The following is a 16,466-nucleotide window of genomic DNA, read 5'->3' as shown; positions in this document are numbered from 1 at the left end:
TATATAAATGTCATTAGGGTTTTATAAGTAATACATAAAATAGGTTTTGAAATATATTATGAAACCTTTGTTTCATAAATTAGTTTAAACTCCAATAAAATATTGGGTTGGCATACTTTGCACTAAAACCCTTCCTTAGCTAAATACCCCATTGGGTTGAACTCCAAATAAAATCTCATATTAATTACATGGTTCACAAAATTCCCAAATAGCTTTATAACACCAAATCACAAACCATGTAAACATTGCAGATGTTTCTAACTATATATATATATATATATATATATATATATATATATATATATATATATATATGGGAAGTCACGTTATCCTACTTTCAACGACGGAATAAATGTTGGAATAACATTTGCACACGAGGATGTCAAGTTATTCTCTTCTCGAATATTTGATAGTTTCCTCTCGGAAACAAAATGAACACGACAAAATAAATATCGAGAAAAACATAGGTGAATCATTATATATGTTTCCAACCTTATAACTAGGAAAGTCATATTATTCACTCTCTTTATCATTTAGATAAATGTTGGAGAACATTTCTAATCGATTTAAATATTCCAACGATGCTCTCAAATGGTCATGGCATCCAAATTGGAAACTTAGTGTGCTACTAAATCCTTCAAAAAGAACATAGGATTTATTTAGACGCAAAGAATAATTCGGTGGAAATCATAAGATGCATATGGGTCCAAAATAGAATAACTTTGAACTTACATAAATGTTCCCAACCATGTTGTATAATTTGGATAGTCATATTAATCCACTCTTTTGTTAAATATTCAAACATGGTGTGGAAATATTTAAATAAGTCTTAAAAATTTCAAATCCTTCAGAAATTCACAACCAAAATATTTCCAAAGCCAATATTTTCATTAAAATAATTATTTTATTTAACATTACAGAATTGGAAAATTATGGGATGTTACATCCATGCGCACCACCAGCTCACCGAGGGAGAACTGTATGCCTCTCCGCTCGACATTTGTAGCCCATGCACCGTGGCACCTGTGGCATCCCCTTGAGTATAGAAAGAGGACCCTCGCCAACGGTCAGGGGGTTCGTTCGTTCGATCAGCCCGCAGTTAGCCTCTAGCATTAGCAGAGAATAGTAAGGAATACTTAGCCAAAGGGAGAGAGTACACGGGAACTCACCCGGCAACCTGTAAACACTTGACCTGCAATCAATACCACTCAGACAAGCAGGACGTAGGGTTTTACACCTCCTGGTGGCCCAAACCTGGGTAAAAACGTGCGTGCATGTGTTCTTTGATTAGCGCGCACCTCTAGTGCATCATTTCGTCGGCCCCGCAGGGCCCATCGGCCGAGCTGGCGATCGCCGGGGCGAACCCCAACGCCCCTGCCGAACCTAAAAGGGGGCCGTGGCCGCACGCCCCCGGTGTCGAAGCACCGTGCGACGACAACACCCCGGGCGGCAAGGTACAAGCTGCCCGGCAAGCTACCAGCCCGTCAAGGCTAGCGGGGCTTCGGGGGAGAGTTCCCGCCTGGGCGCCTCCCGAGAAGCTACTTGCCGGGAGGGGCGATCCCGGGCGCAGGTTCCTGTCGCGAGAGCGGGACCGAGCGAGCAGAACAGCAACGCCACGTGGGCGCGCGGCAGGCACCCTGTGCGCAGGGTTCGTCAGGACAAGGAGTGAGGCGCGCGGCAGGCACCCTGTGCGCAGGGTTCGTCAGGACAAGGAGTGAGGCGCACGGCGCATTTAATGAACCGACAGAAAGGGGATTCCCCATCAAGTCAAGCAAACAGTGGCTGCCCGGGAGTAGTTTTATGGCCTTTAGACCCCTAGCTACAGGGCTAGTATCCTTGCATATATGCCAGCGCACTGATGAGGAGCTGCCCGAGCTCCCTGCTCGCCACTTGTAAACCATGCACCGTGGCACCTGTGGTATCCCCTTGGCTATAAAAGGAGGACCCCCGCCAACGGTCAAAGGGGTTGTTCATTCGCTAGTCCAACCCGTAGTGCAACACTAGCAGTAGCCTGAAGTAGCATAGAACACTTAGCCGAAAAGAGAGCACTCGGGGGCTCCCCCCGGCAACCTGTGAGCACTTGTTCTTCTGTCAATACAAGCTCAGACAAGAAGTACGTAGGGTTTTACACCTCCGGGTGGCCCGAACCTGGGTAAAACGCGCGTTCGTGTTCATTGTGTATTGGCACGCCTCTCATTGGCCCCGCCGGCGATCGCTGGAGCGATCCCCGTCGCCCACTGCCGAACCAAAAAGGGGGTGCTCACGCATCCCCGGTGTCAAGGCCCCGTGCTACGACAGGCGCCCACGGCTGATCCATCGGATCTGGTCCAGATCTAGACCATAGGGAAGCCCCAACGGCATGGATCTTGTGTCCCTCTGGCAGCACGGCGGTCGCTCCCAGAGATCTCGGTGTAGGACAGCGACGATGCGAGTAGAGGAAGGTGCGATGCGAAGATGGTGCGAACGCGGTGGCGCGGCGAGAGGAGAGGGCGGCCGCGACAACGCGACACAAGGAGAGCATGGCTTCGGTGGCACAAGGGAGAGGAGGCGGTGTGGGAAACGTGAAAGGTGAGAGAGAGGGAGGCGTACAAGGAGTGGGTGGGGGACATGAAAAGTGAGAGAGTGGGAGGCAGTAGGTGGGGCCGCGTGAATGCGCGTCGCGCATGGATTTCACCCCACCGCGTGATCACCCACCAAACACGTAACTTGGAATTCCAAAACCAAACTCAATGTTACGGTGTTACTGCAGTACAACATCACAAAAAAAAAACAGGGCAGTTGTGCGTGCATGGCAGTACAAGTGCTCTTGATCTATAAACGAGTACTTAGTCACGAGATGGGAATAAATCTACGAAGTGGATGGGTGAAGACCACTAGGGTACTTCGTCACATGTACTATTACTTATTGCACCTTATGGTTTATAGTGTTTCGGTTTTGTTCGGTTTAACTGAAAACCGTTCGTTTTTAACCTAAAAAACCGAATGGCAAACGGTTACACATTTTGAAAACCAGAACTGAAACCGAAAAACCTCAAAAACCGCAATTTTGTTTCGGTTCGGTTAAAAAAAATTATGTTTTCGGTTCGGTTTTGCACTGGGTGAGACATGGTGAATACTTGGATCGTTAACTTGAGATATATAGGCAAGAGTTTGATTGATAACTTGTGATGTGGAAGGCAAGACTCAGTAGACAAGCCTATTTATATTGTTGGATTTGTATGTGATAAAATAGAAGCTAGTAACTTCATTTTTTTTTTAAGTTGACACATCATTAAAAGGTAATTAATAAGATGATAAGGTTTGTTGTAGTAAAATAAAACCCTTATATGAACCGAGCCGAACAATTAAGTCAACATTTTCCAAGCGTGAGTCAAGATGGCCACGTGGCGTAGTCAATCCTACGTGCCGAAGGAACACAAGTCAACGAGTCAAGCCTCCCATGCCATGGTCAAAGGGAGAAATGAGTTAGAGTAGGGGGCAAGAAAGGCGTAGAGATGAGGCTTTTGGTCCATGGTGAATCATGGACCAACCCTCACTTTCCCCACATGGTGCACACCAAAACTATGGACCAAGGAGCTACTTTTACCATTTTGCCCCCACTTTTCTGCCTCCCTCAAGGGGCTATGGTCTTTTGTCATGGACCCTAGGCTATAAATACCCCCATGGGGGCATGTATTATTCACTCTCAACTTGAATAAACTCAAGGGGACAGGGCTAGAGTGCTCCCTCTAAGGTTCGCTCTCGAGCTCCGCTTTCGACTAAAAGTCGACCGGCCTCGAGGAAGCCTTCTAGGTGATTCTAGTTTCGAGGCTCCGAGCTAACCTTAGTTAGCACGGGCTCGAAGGAGAAAGGGTTGGGTTAGAGTTCCGAGGGTATCATAACCTCGATACTTGGAAAGACGCGTTCGGTCCAAGTGTGAGGCGACCCCGACGAATCTCTCGCTAAATGTGTCTTGGGAAAATTCGCTCGGCCCAAGCACTTGGCTAACAAACTCCTCGAAGCCTTTCCTAACATAGGATTAAGTCGTACCCGCAGGATCGACTGAACCTATTCAAAAAATATCGACGTGTCAACTTGTCTAAGTGTACAGCGACCTTCGCTATGAGGCCGGTGTACACGCCCTACTTTTATACTCGCACTTGTGCCACCGAACATTAGCACCCCTTACTCTAATTGTTGTCGATAACAACAAGGTGAATAATAATTGGTTTCGTTTTTTCAAATCTATTAATTGATTTTATGTGGTAAAGATCAACTTACAAGGCAAGTAATTGAGTCGACCCAAGAAATATTTCTTAGCCCCGGTATGCACCATGGGCAAGACTCCGTCCTATAAATAGCTATGGCCTATGGGTTTTACCCAACATTGCACATGCTTTTAAACCTCTTGCAGGCTTGCAGCTAACGGCCCATCTCCAGCAGGCCCACGGCCCATCTCTCTCCATTACAATCTGAGCCGCGGTGCCCTAGCCCCGCGCCGCCGCCATCACCATTTCCGGCTCAACCTCGGCACGTTCTAGGCATTGGTAAGTGGCGCTGGCGGTGTGAGCACTTTGTCATCCATGGTCAACCTCCAGAAATTTGGTGTCTGCCGGTGCACGCCATGTAGATCCGCCCCTGCTTCCAGGGCATCCAAGTCCAGCCATCTCCGGCCAACGAGGAGGGTGACCGTCAGTGTCCGCTGCGTCAGCAGCTCTCCGGCCGCCGATACAGGTACTATCCTCTCCCTGCAACACTTGACTTCTGATGCTTTCAAATTTCAATCTACTCTCATGTTTGATAGAACTAGGTAGTTTACTAAAAGGTTCTGCTTTCGTGGTGAAGCTTACACGACAAAGGTTTCGCGGAATGCGAACATAGCCAAGCTTCAGGCAGGCTATTTGTTTCCCGAGGTATTGTTGTGCTGCCGTCATTTGCTTCTCTCTTTGCTGATGCTATTATGTTGGAGAATTTCGGTTTTGATTGTGGTAACTCTGTCAACTGCCAATCAGATCGCTAGGAGAAGAACAGCGCATCTGCTGAAGCATCCTGGTGCTAAAATTATAAGCCTGGGGATTGGTGACACTACTGAGCCCATTCCGGAGGTCATAACAAATGCCATGGCAGAGGTATCTCATCGGTCGGAAAGCAAGAGTCCCTAGTTTTGTTGCTTTAGATCATAGTTATCACAAGAGGATGGCATAATTTCATTTAGTCAAAACATGTTTGTAGATGTGATGAATGGCACTCGTTTATATTTTCCTTGTAAAGGATGACCACTTAGATATGCAACACAGTACTCATCTTTGTAGGAGTTAACTAAGAAAAACTGTATGAATATTGTATTGCATAATGTCTCTTTTGCAATTCAGTATAATTCTTTGGTGGTTATATATAAATGCAGAGAGCACACGCTTTATCCACGGTTGATGGCTACAGCGGTTATGGAGCTGAACAAGGTGAAAAGGTACTATAGCATCTCACTTTACTACCACCTCCATTCATAAATAGATGACTTCCTAGAAAGTGTGCAGCCAAGCTTTTCTAACTTTGACATGTAGTGTATGTGTAGTCATGAAAAACATTTCCTTTTCACAATTTATATTTTATGCCCGCATATTCTTATGAAAAGTAGTGGTCAAAGTTGCATGTCGGAGACTGTGCCCATATGTAAAACACCATCTATTTACTAACAGTGGAAGTAGCAGTTAACTATCAATCCGTCAGTAGACACTATCAGATGGCTAAAAGTTATGAGTAATTATTTTAGCATATGTTGTAAATTGGTCTAGTCCCGTCACATTCTGTTTAATTGATGTGTTTTGAATTGTTAATTTCATGCTGTTAGCTTTCTGTCTCGACAGATCAAAATATCACAATCACTTGATGAGTTGATGCTTACATTCCTTTTACTGGCACATCCAAATACTCTTATTAAAGTTTATCTTTTCAATCATATGTTAGGGCTATCCTGGGATATTTTGTTCTAAACTGTTTATTTTCATCGTCATAAAATGGTGCACTGATTGTTTGTACAGAAACTAAGGGCAGCAATTGCTGCAACCTACTATGCTGATAGTGGTATTGAAGAAACAGATATATTTGTCTCTGATGGTGCAAAGTGTGACATTTCTCGTCTACAGGTTCAGAGCGGACGTTTTTCTCCCTCCTTTAAGTTTACTGTTCATGTTGCATCATCATTTATATTTTTTCTGCTTAAATTTTCAGGTCCTTTTTGGATCTAGTGTGAAGATTGCTGTTCAAGACCCATCATATCCCGTAATAAAATTCTGCAGTTGATTTTAACTCTCAGTTGTTTTCCTTTTAGATATTCGTTATTCCTCAATTTAAGTGATGTTTGTGGTGATATGATACTTTGTTGTCTTTGTTACCATCCTGCTGTTATTCTTTTCTTGACCAAAACATCCTATTATTAAACTAGTACTACTGACCGTGCTTCTGTCTGCTGCAAAATTAATATTATTTTTCATGTTAACAGGCATATGTTGATTCAAGTGTTATCATGGGGCAAACTGACCTATATCAGCAGGATGTTCAGAAGTATGGTAATATTGAATACATGAGATGCAGTCCTGAAAATGGATTTTTCCCTGATCTGTCAAGTGTCCCACGGACAGATATAATATTCTTTTGTTCGCCCAACAATCCTACTGGTGCTGCTGCATCTAGGGAGCAGCTAACGCAATTAGTCAAATTTGCGAAGAACAATGGGTCCATAATAGTCTATGATTCTGCTTATGCCATGTACATATCAGATGACAGCCCAAAATCCATCTTTGAAATCCCTGGAGCAAAGGAGGTAGGCTCTAAATTTAAAGATTTTTCACAGCACGTTTAGTGCCAGGTTTTTCAGAATTAACTTATCATTTCCATGGAATACTTCAAAATAAATATGTCTCATTATGGTCTATTGATGTGTAGGTTGCCATTGAGACTGCATCTTTCTCTAAATACGCTGGATTCACTGGTGTCCGTCTGGGTTGGACTGTGATCCCTAAGGAGCTCCTTTTCTCTGATGGGCATCCAGTTGCTAAAGATTTCAACCGCATAGTCTGTACTTCTTTCAATGGGGCATCAACCATTTCTCAAGCTGGTGGTTTAGGCTGCCTCTCTCCAGAGGGCCTGAAGGTCGGGTTTCAGTGCTTTGAAACCTTTATGTTGTCCTCCTCGAAAGAAAAAAAACCTTTGTTCTTTCGCACTTTCTTTTCATCCCTGTTCGGCTATTCCCATGCAGGCTATGCAAGATGTTGTTGGATTCTATAAGGAGAATACTGATATCATTGTTGAAACATTTACATCGCTTGGATATAATGTCTATGGTGCCAAGAATGCTCCTTATGTGTGGGTGCACTTCCCTGGCCGTAATTCATGGGATGTCTTTGCTGAGATCCTTGAGAAGGCACATGTGGTTACAACTCCTGGCAGTGGATTTGGGCCTGGCGGCGAAGGCTTTGTGAGGATCAGCGCATTTGGCCACAGGGAGAACATTATTGAAGCCGCGAGAAGATTGAAGGAGCTATACAAGTGAGCATTGATTCCGCCTATGCATCCTCTCGCACTGTGGGGGAGCCCATGTCAATAAGAACCTAGCAGCATTTGGAACATAAGATTTTCTCCTTGAGCTACCGGGAATGTTAGAACAGAAGCTAGGATGTAATTGTGCTCCTCTAGATATAACTCCATTCAAAACTATTTAATATTCAGATTTTTTTTCGCTTAAAGCTCTGCAGTGATGGAATCATGACCCTTGAGTCTTTTGCAATTAATTCTTGCGTGAATACAAAGTACACCACCTGGGAATTTGCCTCAGGTTCTAAAATGCACGAGAAGAGATGGCGTGATCTCAATATTGCCTCTCTTTCTCATCATTTCAACTTGTGAAAAATGAAAAACTAACAACAATTAAACCCCCAGGCCGGCACCTCTTGTACACCACCTCTGGATTTGAAAACGGGAATGGTTAAAATCTTTCTCGCTCCTTAATTGCACCTTTCGAATACTACCGCTGTTGCTGCTACATTTGCTCAGGGAGAGCTACCACCTATTTGTTGCATCGCCGGATAGTTGGTGCATCTGTCGGTCGTCGCCATCCTCGCCCACCATTGGCGCACCTTGCTTCTAGCTCTCCCTGTACGCTCCCGCCTTTGGAACCCTACCTCACCTCTGCCACAAAAACAAAACATGAAAATCCTGCAATAGACCTTAATTACCATTTCATGGACCCATGATAATCTGAAAGCTTACTTGTTGGTATAAATGCCTCCTCCGATCCAGTGGTGAGGCTACATGGGAGCAAGAACTCGGCAGGACCAGGAACTCGGCGGCACGGAACAAGACTTCCGGTGAGACGCAAACGGTTGCAGCTTTTACAAGAGACGCTTGCGACTTCAGATCCATGTTGCCTCGGGCATCAGAGCTGACTGGAGCCCAACAGAGCGCGAGCATTGTTCCCGCTCCCTGCCGATATTGAACTGTTTCCTCTGAAATTCCTGGAAAATTCCTGCGTCACAGATAAGGTCTTAGTCTCGCATTAAAAATTTCAAGAGTTTTGAGTTGGTTTAGAAGGCCACTTTTAGATGATCTCAGATTTATTATAAGGGAAGTACATCTAATACCAATATCGATGATTCCTTCCCCTGCCTGTAAGTGTAACCCAAGTTCCATAAACAAGCCAAGCACCCACTAAACAAAATCTATGATATATAGGATCTTGTGGGGCGGCAAAGACATCTGTTCTTTGTCTAACGATGGCCACTTAGGCGTGGATCTAAAACTAAATTCTACCTTCAGATTTCTACTCTGAAATATCCAATTGTCAAAATCTAATTAATAAGATTGGGATGTTAGAGAAGAATATATCACCTTTGCCCGACGACTCTCATGATAAGGCAATATTCTTGAAGAGAGAAACCTTCGATCTCGCCGCCTTACTTTTGATATGTGTGTTGTGCGGTTTCCAGGAGCCAGGTCGGCTCCCCTTTTATAGGCGGTACAAATAAAACCCTATCGTCAATTTAGTTTTATTTCGATACCCCTTGCCCCTCTCGACTCACATGACTTGAACAACAGGCAAAAATATTTACACGTCACGACACCTCGTGGCGGCTTGTTCATCACGCGTAGATAAGTGACGGACATACCAAAATCGAGCGGCTAAAAAAGGAGATGATTTGCGTACACTATTCACTCTCCATCTAGATCTTATAAAAATAATTTTGTTTCTCCTTTTTTTTCAGGTAAAATTTAGTCTCTCCTGGTGAACACATTTGGTCTTGGCGATTGTCATGGCGCATAAGCGCTCCACCTTTCAGTAGCCATCTTCTCAAGTTTACAATTACTTTTGAGCCACGCATTTGGATATGTGCATTTTTTTGCAATTTTTTGTTTTGCAAATGCAGTATACGTAAAGCTTAATCTAGATGGTGTGTGCCTTCAATCACGCTAATCTGAAGCTTGGACTATGCTATGAGAGTTTGGCTGTAAAGCTTTGTATCTGAGCAAAACAGATTTTGTCTCAAAGCCAAACAGTTTTTGTTTCAGAATTTGCAAAAGTACCTTTTGGTGGCTGTTCTGCCGGAGAGGTGACAATTTCTGTTGTTTAATTGGAAACGTTATGCGTGTGCGTTGTGTGTGTATAACAACTAAGTATCTCTCCAGTCTATTGTCTGCATGCATATGCGTGTCCCTCGTTACATGTGATTTGTGAATCAAGGGATAAGATCGTGTTATCACTAAAACATCATCTTTACACGCTGCCTTTTAGGGTAGCAACAATTCTTGTTGGGTGTGAAACACACGCATGCATCAACGCATGTTCTGGGTGAAAAAAAGAGTGTAGCATCCTCCCTGGTGAACCGCGCGAACAATAGCCACATTTTCTTTAGAAATTTGGAAAATTAAGTTGTGTGTGTAGGTGTTGTCAACTTGAGATGTGTACTGTATATGTGCATTGTTCTCCTTCGGATACGAATAAAAGGAAACTAGTTCGCGAAATGAATGATTTCGCTATTAGAGAGAGCACATACGAGGAAAGGGAAGTTGTTCTCGTCTATTTGTTTATCTAAATAAATGAAGATACTAGCGAGTGGCCAAACATTGTTATCTAGGGTAAAGAAAGTCTTTTGTAAGTTAATAGAAACATTATGTGATTCATGTTTTATCCCCTGGCTAGTAACACTGATCCATCTGAAGCGTGCATTTACTGCTTTCATGAAGCCATGGAGACGAAAATATGTGGCAATTAAAATTTCCCGTTGTCTACTCCTGTTCCATGGAAAAAAAAAGAATATTATCTTTGTTCCAACTCGTATAAAATGGAGAAAATTAACATTTAATCTTTCTCGGTCCTTAATTACACCTCTCAAATGCTACTTTCATCACTACTTAATCTGCACAAGCAGAGCTAGTTGCACATCAGAGCCTCAGAGGTTATCGGTGCAGGTGAAGAAGATGCAGCCGTCATCCATCAATGGGGTCTTCTTCGTTGTAGCATCTTGCTTCTGCGTCTCCGCCCTTTCCCTGTTCCGGTCCTCGGCCATGTACTCGTCCCTGCACTCTTCCTTGCAGAACCCCATCTCACCTCTGTCACACAAGCATAAAACATGAAATGCATGCAATTAATAGACCTTAATTACCATTTCAATTCTATAGGACCCACGCATCATTGTGCAATATATGGCTTACTTGTAGATGTAGACGGGGCCGTCGCTGCCGATCCAGTGGCGACAGAGGCCGCAGGAGAGAAGGAACGCACCGGGGCGGCACGGTAGAGTCACCTCCATGATGCTCCGGGCGCTGCAGCGGACCGGCCCGACGACTTGCATGTGCGCGGCAGCCGGATCCTTTACCGCCGAGAGGATCCCAATGGCGTCCTCCGGGTTGTGGCAGCACCACCAAGCAGAGGACCGTGGCGCTTTGCCGAACCACTTTAAGATCAAGCCCCTCGCCAGCGCCATGGCACGCTGGGATGATGGCTCGGCCTTCCTGCTCCCTGTCAAGTCCATTGCAAATTGTGGTGAGGCTAGTGCTGCTGGTGTGTGCTCGAGAGGGCCGGAAAGAGGAGTGAAGTGTTGTTTTGTGCTATGTGTGTGTGATCAGAAGGAAATGGGGGTTTTATAGTTTACAGTGTACTGTACTTGCAAACCTTTAAAGCAATTTGCTTTTGTCGAAGAAACGATCCTTGTAGGCAGCTTGCAGGTGTGGCTAGACTAACACCAGGAGGGTACACAGATATCCGGATACATACCGCGCGAGCATTTCTTCCACTTCTTGCGAAGGTTGAACTGTTTCCTCTGAAATTCCTACGAGTTTGAAATTTCTGCTTTACAAACAAAAAGCCTTAGTCTCGTATTCAAATTTTCAAGAGTTATGAGTTTGATTACAAAGCTACTTTTGAGTTGGATTAATTCTTATCCTTCGGAATCATCAATGACAATTTTGGTCCTTCCGATCCAATATTATTGTCCTTTTTTCCTCTACAATTTAAACCGGCAACATAATGTAATTCCCACCCTGGTCTACTTCTTAAATTTGAAATTTCGAAGCATATGTGATAATTTTCTTGCTTCGTTACAACTTTGTGTAACAGGTTTATGAATCTCCAAATCTTGTGTTACTTTTGTGCTTCACCTAATATTCGACAATAACTGAGATCAGAAGGGTAATTGAGCTTCCTCTTACGCTATCAAAATCCATACCTTGTACTCCCGTAGTTACTAGCTAGAAGCTGAATTCTACCTTCAAATTTCTAGTCGGAACACGGATCAGTGCTCAAAACCCACTAAGAGTATGATGTAATTAGAAAAGGTTGTACCTTGGCCACTGAACACGACTCTCATGATAGGCAATCTTCCTTGTATAGTAGTGCCTTCGATCTGGCTACCTTAATTACTTGCGATATGTGTGTTGTGTGGCTTCAAGGAGCCAGACCCTGCCCCTCTTTTATAGACAGAATGTATAAACGCTCGTCAATTTACTATTATTTTGATACCTCCTCCCCCTCTCGACTCACATGATTTCTATGGCCGACAAAAACATTTTCACGCCATTGCTGCGCGTGCTGTGGTTGTGGTCCAATGGCAAGGGGGGTGGCGTGACGGGTTCATCACGCGTACATAAGTTGGTGTACACGTACCAAAGTTGAGCCGATAAAATGATGATGATTTGGATACATTGCTGACACCCCGTCTATATCCTCTAACTGAACACGTTTCTTCAGAAGGCCAAACGTAAGCTAATTAACAAATTTTGTCTAAAAAGTGCAGAAACGCTCTACATTTCACTAGCCTTTTTACTAGGTGTTTTTGGAGCACTTTTGGTACATGCATGATACCTTAGCTTTGCATAACTTGTGGCACACTACGTACGTTGCCATCTTTGGATCTATCAAAACAGTTCACGTGATATTGCTCGATCGAAACATGCATGTATATGCGTGTCTATTTGCTCTGTTAGGTTGGGAGAGTAATGGATGTTTTATAACCATGTATTAGGCGGTCGATTCCTTTTAGGAAACTTGCTTACTAGCTTTAGTCAAGCGTATGGGATGGTATCTACCCTCAATCACGTTAATATTCAGATGGGTCTATGCTAAACAGTTTTTGTCTGCATGAATATGCAGATGCATGCCCTCGTTCCATGTGAATGAAGAGATAAGATCGTGTTATATCTACACGAAAAGAAAAAAAGATCGTGTTATATCAATAGTTTATATTTCACTAAACCATCATCTTTACGTTACATAAGTACCCACCTGCCTTTTGGGGTAGTGACAAATTATGTTGGGACACACGCAAAAACGCATGATCCGGGTGAAAAAAGAGTGTAGCATGCATGCTCTGGTGAACCCAACAGTAGCCACATTTCTCTTACTGTAGAAGTTTGGGTATGCTGTCAACTTGAGTAGAACATATTTTTGCATGCATTGGTATCTTTGTCCAAACTCGAACAAAATGGAGAAAACATTTAGAATCTCGTAACAAAGTATATGACTGACACCTCTTTTACACCACTTCTAAATTGTGGAAGGACTAATAATTCAATCTTTCTCACTCCTTAATTAAACCGCTGAAACTAATGAACTCCCTGGAGGCCATCTAGAAGACTTCGTCCAGGTCGCCGATGCCACCGGTGCAGCTCGGGCCTACACCTGGCTCGCTGTAGTAGCCGTTGAGATAGTCCCGGCTGGAGGATGGTACTCGAACTCTGCATTGCTCGTGAGGTTCTCGGGCATTGGGAGCACGTTGATGATGTTCATATAGGAAGCAGCCTGCAGGTTCTCCTGATCAGCAGTACCCATCATCAGCGGAAGCGCCGGCAGCGTTGGCCCTTGCAGTCCATACGGCAGGTTAATTTACTGCTGTATGGGAACGAGTAAGCCTTGAGTTCCGGAAGCGAAGGCGCTGCATCACAGATTTGGCCCATTGATAGTGTCATGGCACTCCGGGGTCGATGATGGCGCCCGCCCTCCTGCTCCCTGTCAATCCCATGCATTGCAAGTGTGGTGAGACTGATGTTGCTGGAACACTCCTGGTGTGTGCAAGACAGGGTGGAGTGAAGTGTTGTGCTGTGCTACGTGATCAGAGGGAGTGGGGGTTTTATAGTGGAGGGATCAGGAGGGCGCATGGCAATACTGTACTTGCAAACCTTTAAAGCATTCTTCTTTTGTGGAAGAAAGCACGCAGATAAATGGATACAAAACAACCGCGTGCATTTCTTCCACGTCCTGCGAAGATTGAACTGTTTCCTCTCAAATTCCTTCAAGATTCCTGCATTATAGACAAATGGATTACAAAGCTATTTTTGAGTTAGATTAGTTCTTATTCTTCGGAACCCTCAATATAATGACAAATTCGGGCCTTCAATTCAGATCCCATATTACCATCCTTTTGTCCTCTACAATTAAAACCAGCAACATAATGTACGTTAATTTTCTCTAATTTAAAATTTTGAATCATACGAATTTGTTGCTTCGTTACAACCCCGTGTACCAAGCTTACGAATCTCAAAATCGTAAGTAAGTTTTGTGCTTCACTTAATATTTTACAATAAGTGAGATCAGATCTGTAATCCACCTTCCTTACACAACGAAAATCCGTAACCTGAAATCGTATAGTCGTACCCCAACTCCGTAACCGATGGACAATGCAAAAGAAAATCCATGGTACGTGTAGGGTAATTCAGCTTCCTTACCCAACCAAAATTTGTACCATGTACTTTTGTAGTCATAACCCCAACTCCGTAACCAAGAGGCAACACATAACAAAATCTATGGTGGGATCTTGGGAAATTGAGCTTCCTTGCCCTACCAAAGTCCGTACCATAGTTACCAGATCGTCTCGATTCGCAATTCGAATTCATGGTTCGGGATTCACTACCTTATGCGAATGGGGTTCGTTAGGGGGTAGACATCTCCGATTCACGAATCGCAGATCGGGTTCGCGAACCGAACCAAATATTTCTGATTCGAAATACACTAGTACAAGGTCTACGGAAGATACCAAATAAATAAACACAGAGAAAAAAATAAATATAAAAGATGTGTTAGCCAGCTCAAGCTCAGCCGCTCAGCCCAAATAGGCCCACGACCACGACCACCAGCTTGCTCTAGATCGAAAACTCCCTCTCCCCTAAGCCGCCGCAACCTCCTTACGTTTCCGTCTCAAAAATCGATATCCTCTCCTTCCTGCACTCCTTGCTTGCTCTTGTTCTTGCTAGAGATGAAGGAAACAAACCGGCTGCCATGAAGCAAGCACGCATGTAGAGCGATGAGGAATGGCCGTCCGCCAGCAGCCTCCAGGAGGAGCAACGACAAAGTCCCCCTGCCATGTCTTCGCCGTCGCCACGATCCTCACTTTAATGGCCATAGCTAGCGCCAGAGGAGGTAGATCTGTTCTTGGGATCGCCTGAGATCGCGGATCGGGGCTCGAATCCTGACCGAATCCGAGCGATTTCGAACCCCGTTCTAAACGATTGATCGGGATTCAGGTTCTAAGCTCATTTCAGCGAATCCGGTAGCTATTTCCGTATATCCTCTACTCCTGTAGTCATATCCCCAACTTCACAACCAAGGGACAGCACAAAACAAAATTTCGAACAACTACATGTGTTCTAGCTAGATCTAAGTCATCTAACGACAACCAGTTAGACACATATCTAGAAGCTAAACTATGCCTTCAAATTACTAGTAAGAACACAAAACGTGATCAAAATCCAATAAGAGCAAGATATTAGAAAAGGATATCACTTTGGCCTCCGAACACGACTTTCATGATAGGCAATCTTGTTGGAGAGAACTACTCTGGATAGGCAATCTTCTTCGATGAAACTGGTGATTCGGACAGTTTTGATTAAGCCACCCGGTTACCCTTGTTAAATTATTTTTGTGCGAAAATTTAAGGAGTAATTTGTAAAAGAAAGAAGAGGATGATCGTTCCCGTCGACCTGGTTCTCCCCATCGCCCTGCCTCGCATTATATAGCGCGTCCTCACCAGCCTTGTGCTGTCCCCGAGCGACGTGGGACTAACGAAAGGACAAGCAGCCAGCGGTAGAAGTAGAATTGGCGGTCTGTTGTCTGGACGGTTTGTTTGGGCTGTAATAGAAGCAAGCCCACCAATATAGATGGGCTAATTCTTGCCCATGAAACCAGCTTCCTTAAAAAATTCAGCTGTCGAAAAGAAGGAGGTCATAAATGGACAGGGATCGTTCATAGAAGCAATGAGTTTAATTGGGTCACAGCCAACTGCTGCTGCGTACCTTCTTTGGCAAAGCAAAGAAATGCTTCACCAGAACAAGTTGAATTTCTGCCCACATTGATGGTCCCCGTAACAGAAAAACTGCCCGTTTTACCTATAACCACTCATGGATCTACCTATGGAAAACTATATATGGTGGACAATGTCCGATAACTCAAGAGATAGGAGTTTGAGGCCGAGGAGTGTTAATTATGCACACGTTTCGCCCGTTCATTCGTGTACAATGTTGATGGAGCTCCTCGAACTAACGGGGGTATTATTGATTTCGGTTCATTAATCATGGGTACCGTTTTCTCTTTCCATTACCGGATATACGCATGCATTTTATCTGTTTATCGCAACATTTATATATATATATATATATATATATATATATATATATATATATATATATATCTTAATAACCAAACAGTGAACCGGTGTGGACCAAGAGAACCGACAAAAACTTCTACATGCCATTGTGTCGCGTGTTCGATGTGGACCAAGAGAAGAGAGCAGGCAGGTTCATCACGCGTACATAATTTGTTGTACACATACCAAATTTGAGCCGCTAAAATGGTGATGATTTGGTTATACTCATATTAATTTTAATGTTTGGAGGGGCTAAGTTATTAAATCATAATATTTTTGCTAACAAATTTTATATCCCTCCGACCTTGCGACTCGTCATTTTATATCCCAAATCGGGGCCACCTCCCCTTCCTTCTCTCCCCG

The 16,466-nt window shown here is 43.9% G+C and overlaps 1 protein-coding gene and 1 long non-coding RNA gene across 2 annotated transcripts; one reads left to right on the top strand and one right to left on the bottom strand.

Moving 5' to 3' along the window:
- Positions 1–4,410: 4,410 nt before the first annotated feature.
- LOC100827448 (probable LL-diaminopimelate aminotransferase, chloroplastic) lies at positions 4,411–7,729 on the top strand. The gene is made up of 9 exons (XM_010237290.3): positions 4,411–4,713; positions 4,825–4,892; positions 4,992–5,108; positions 5,384–5,446; positions 6,018–6,122; positions 6,208–6,258; positions 6,479–6,799; positions 6,922–7,128; positions 7,235–7,729. The coding sequence occupies exons 1-9, from the start codon at positions 4,563–4,565 to the stop codon at positions 7,526–7,528; spliced, it is 1,377 nt and encodes a 458-aa protein (XP_010235592.1). The 5' UTR covers positions 4,411–4,562; the 3' UTR covers positions 7,529–7,729.
- Positions 7,730–7,817: 88 nt separating this feature from the next.
- On the bottom strand, positions 7,818–8,937 carry LOC106865928. Its single transcript, XR_001405681.2, has 3 exons — positions 8,863–8,937; positions 8,245–8,500; positions 7,818–8,163 (listed from the first exon to the last, which is right to left on the bottom strand). It is a non-coding gene; the product is annotated as an uncharacterized LOC106865928 (long non-coding RNA).
- Between the last annotated feature and the right edge of the window lie 7,529 nt (positions 8,938–16,466).

Source organism: Brachypodium distachyon, chromosome 1, assembly GCF_000005505.3.
Source record: "Brachypodium distachyon strain Bd21 chromosome 1, Brachypodium_distachyon_v3.0, whole genome shotgun sequence".
Lineage (NCBI taxonomy): Eukaryota > Viridiplantae > Streptophyta > Magnoliopsida > Poales > Poaceae > Brachypodium > Brachypodium distachyon.
This window is presented reverse-complemented; position numbering and strand designations above follow the sequence as displayed.

Bases quoted from the DNA above. Each gene is read 5' to 3' on its own strand.
- LOC100827448 (XM_010237290.3), top strand. From the start codon at position 4,563: ATGGTCAACCTCCAGAAATTTGGTGTCTGCCGGTGCACGCCATGTAGA. The intron at 5,109-5,383 runs GTATCTCATCGG...ATATAAATGCAG, and splicing joins TAACAAATGCCATGGCAGAG to AGAGCACACGCTTTATCCAC. The intron at 5,447-6,017 runs GTACTATAGCAT...TTGTTTGTACAG, and splicing joins GAGCTGAACAAGGTGAAAAG to AAACTAAGGGCAGCAATTGC.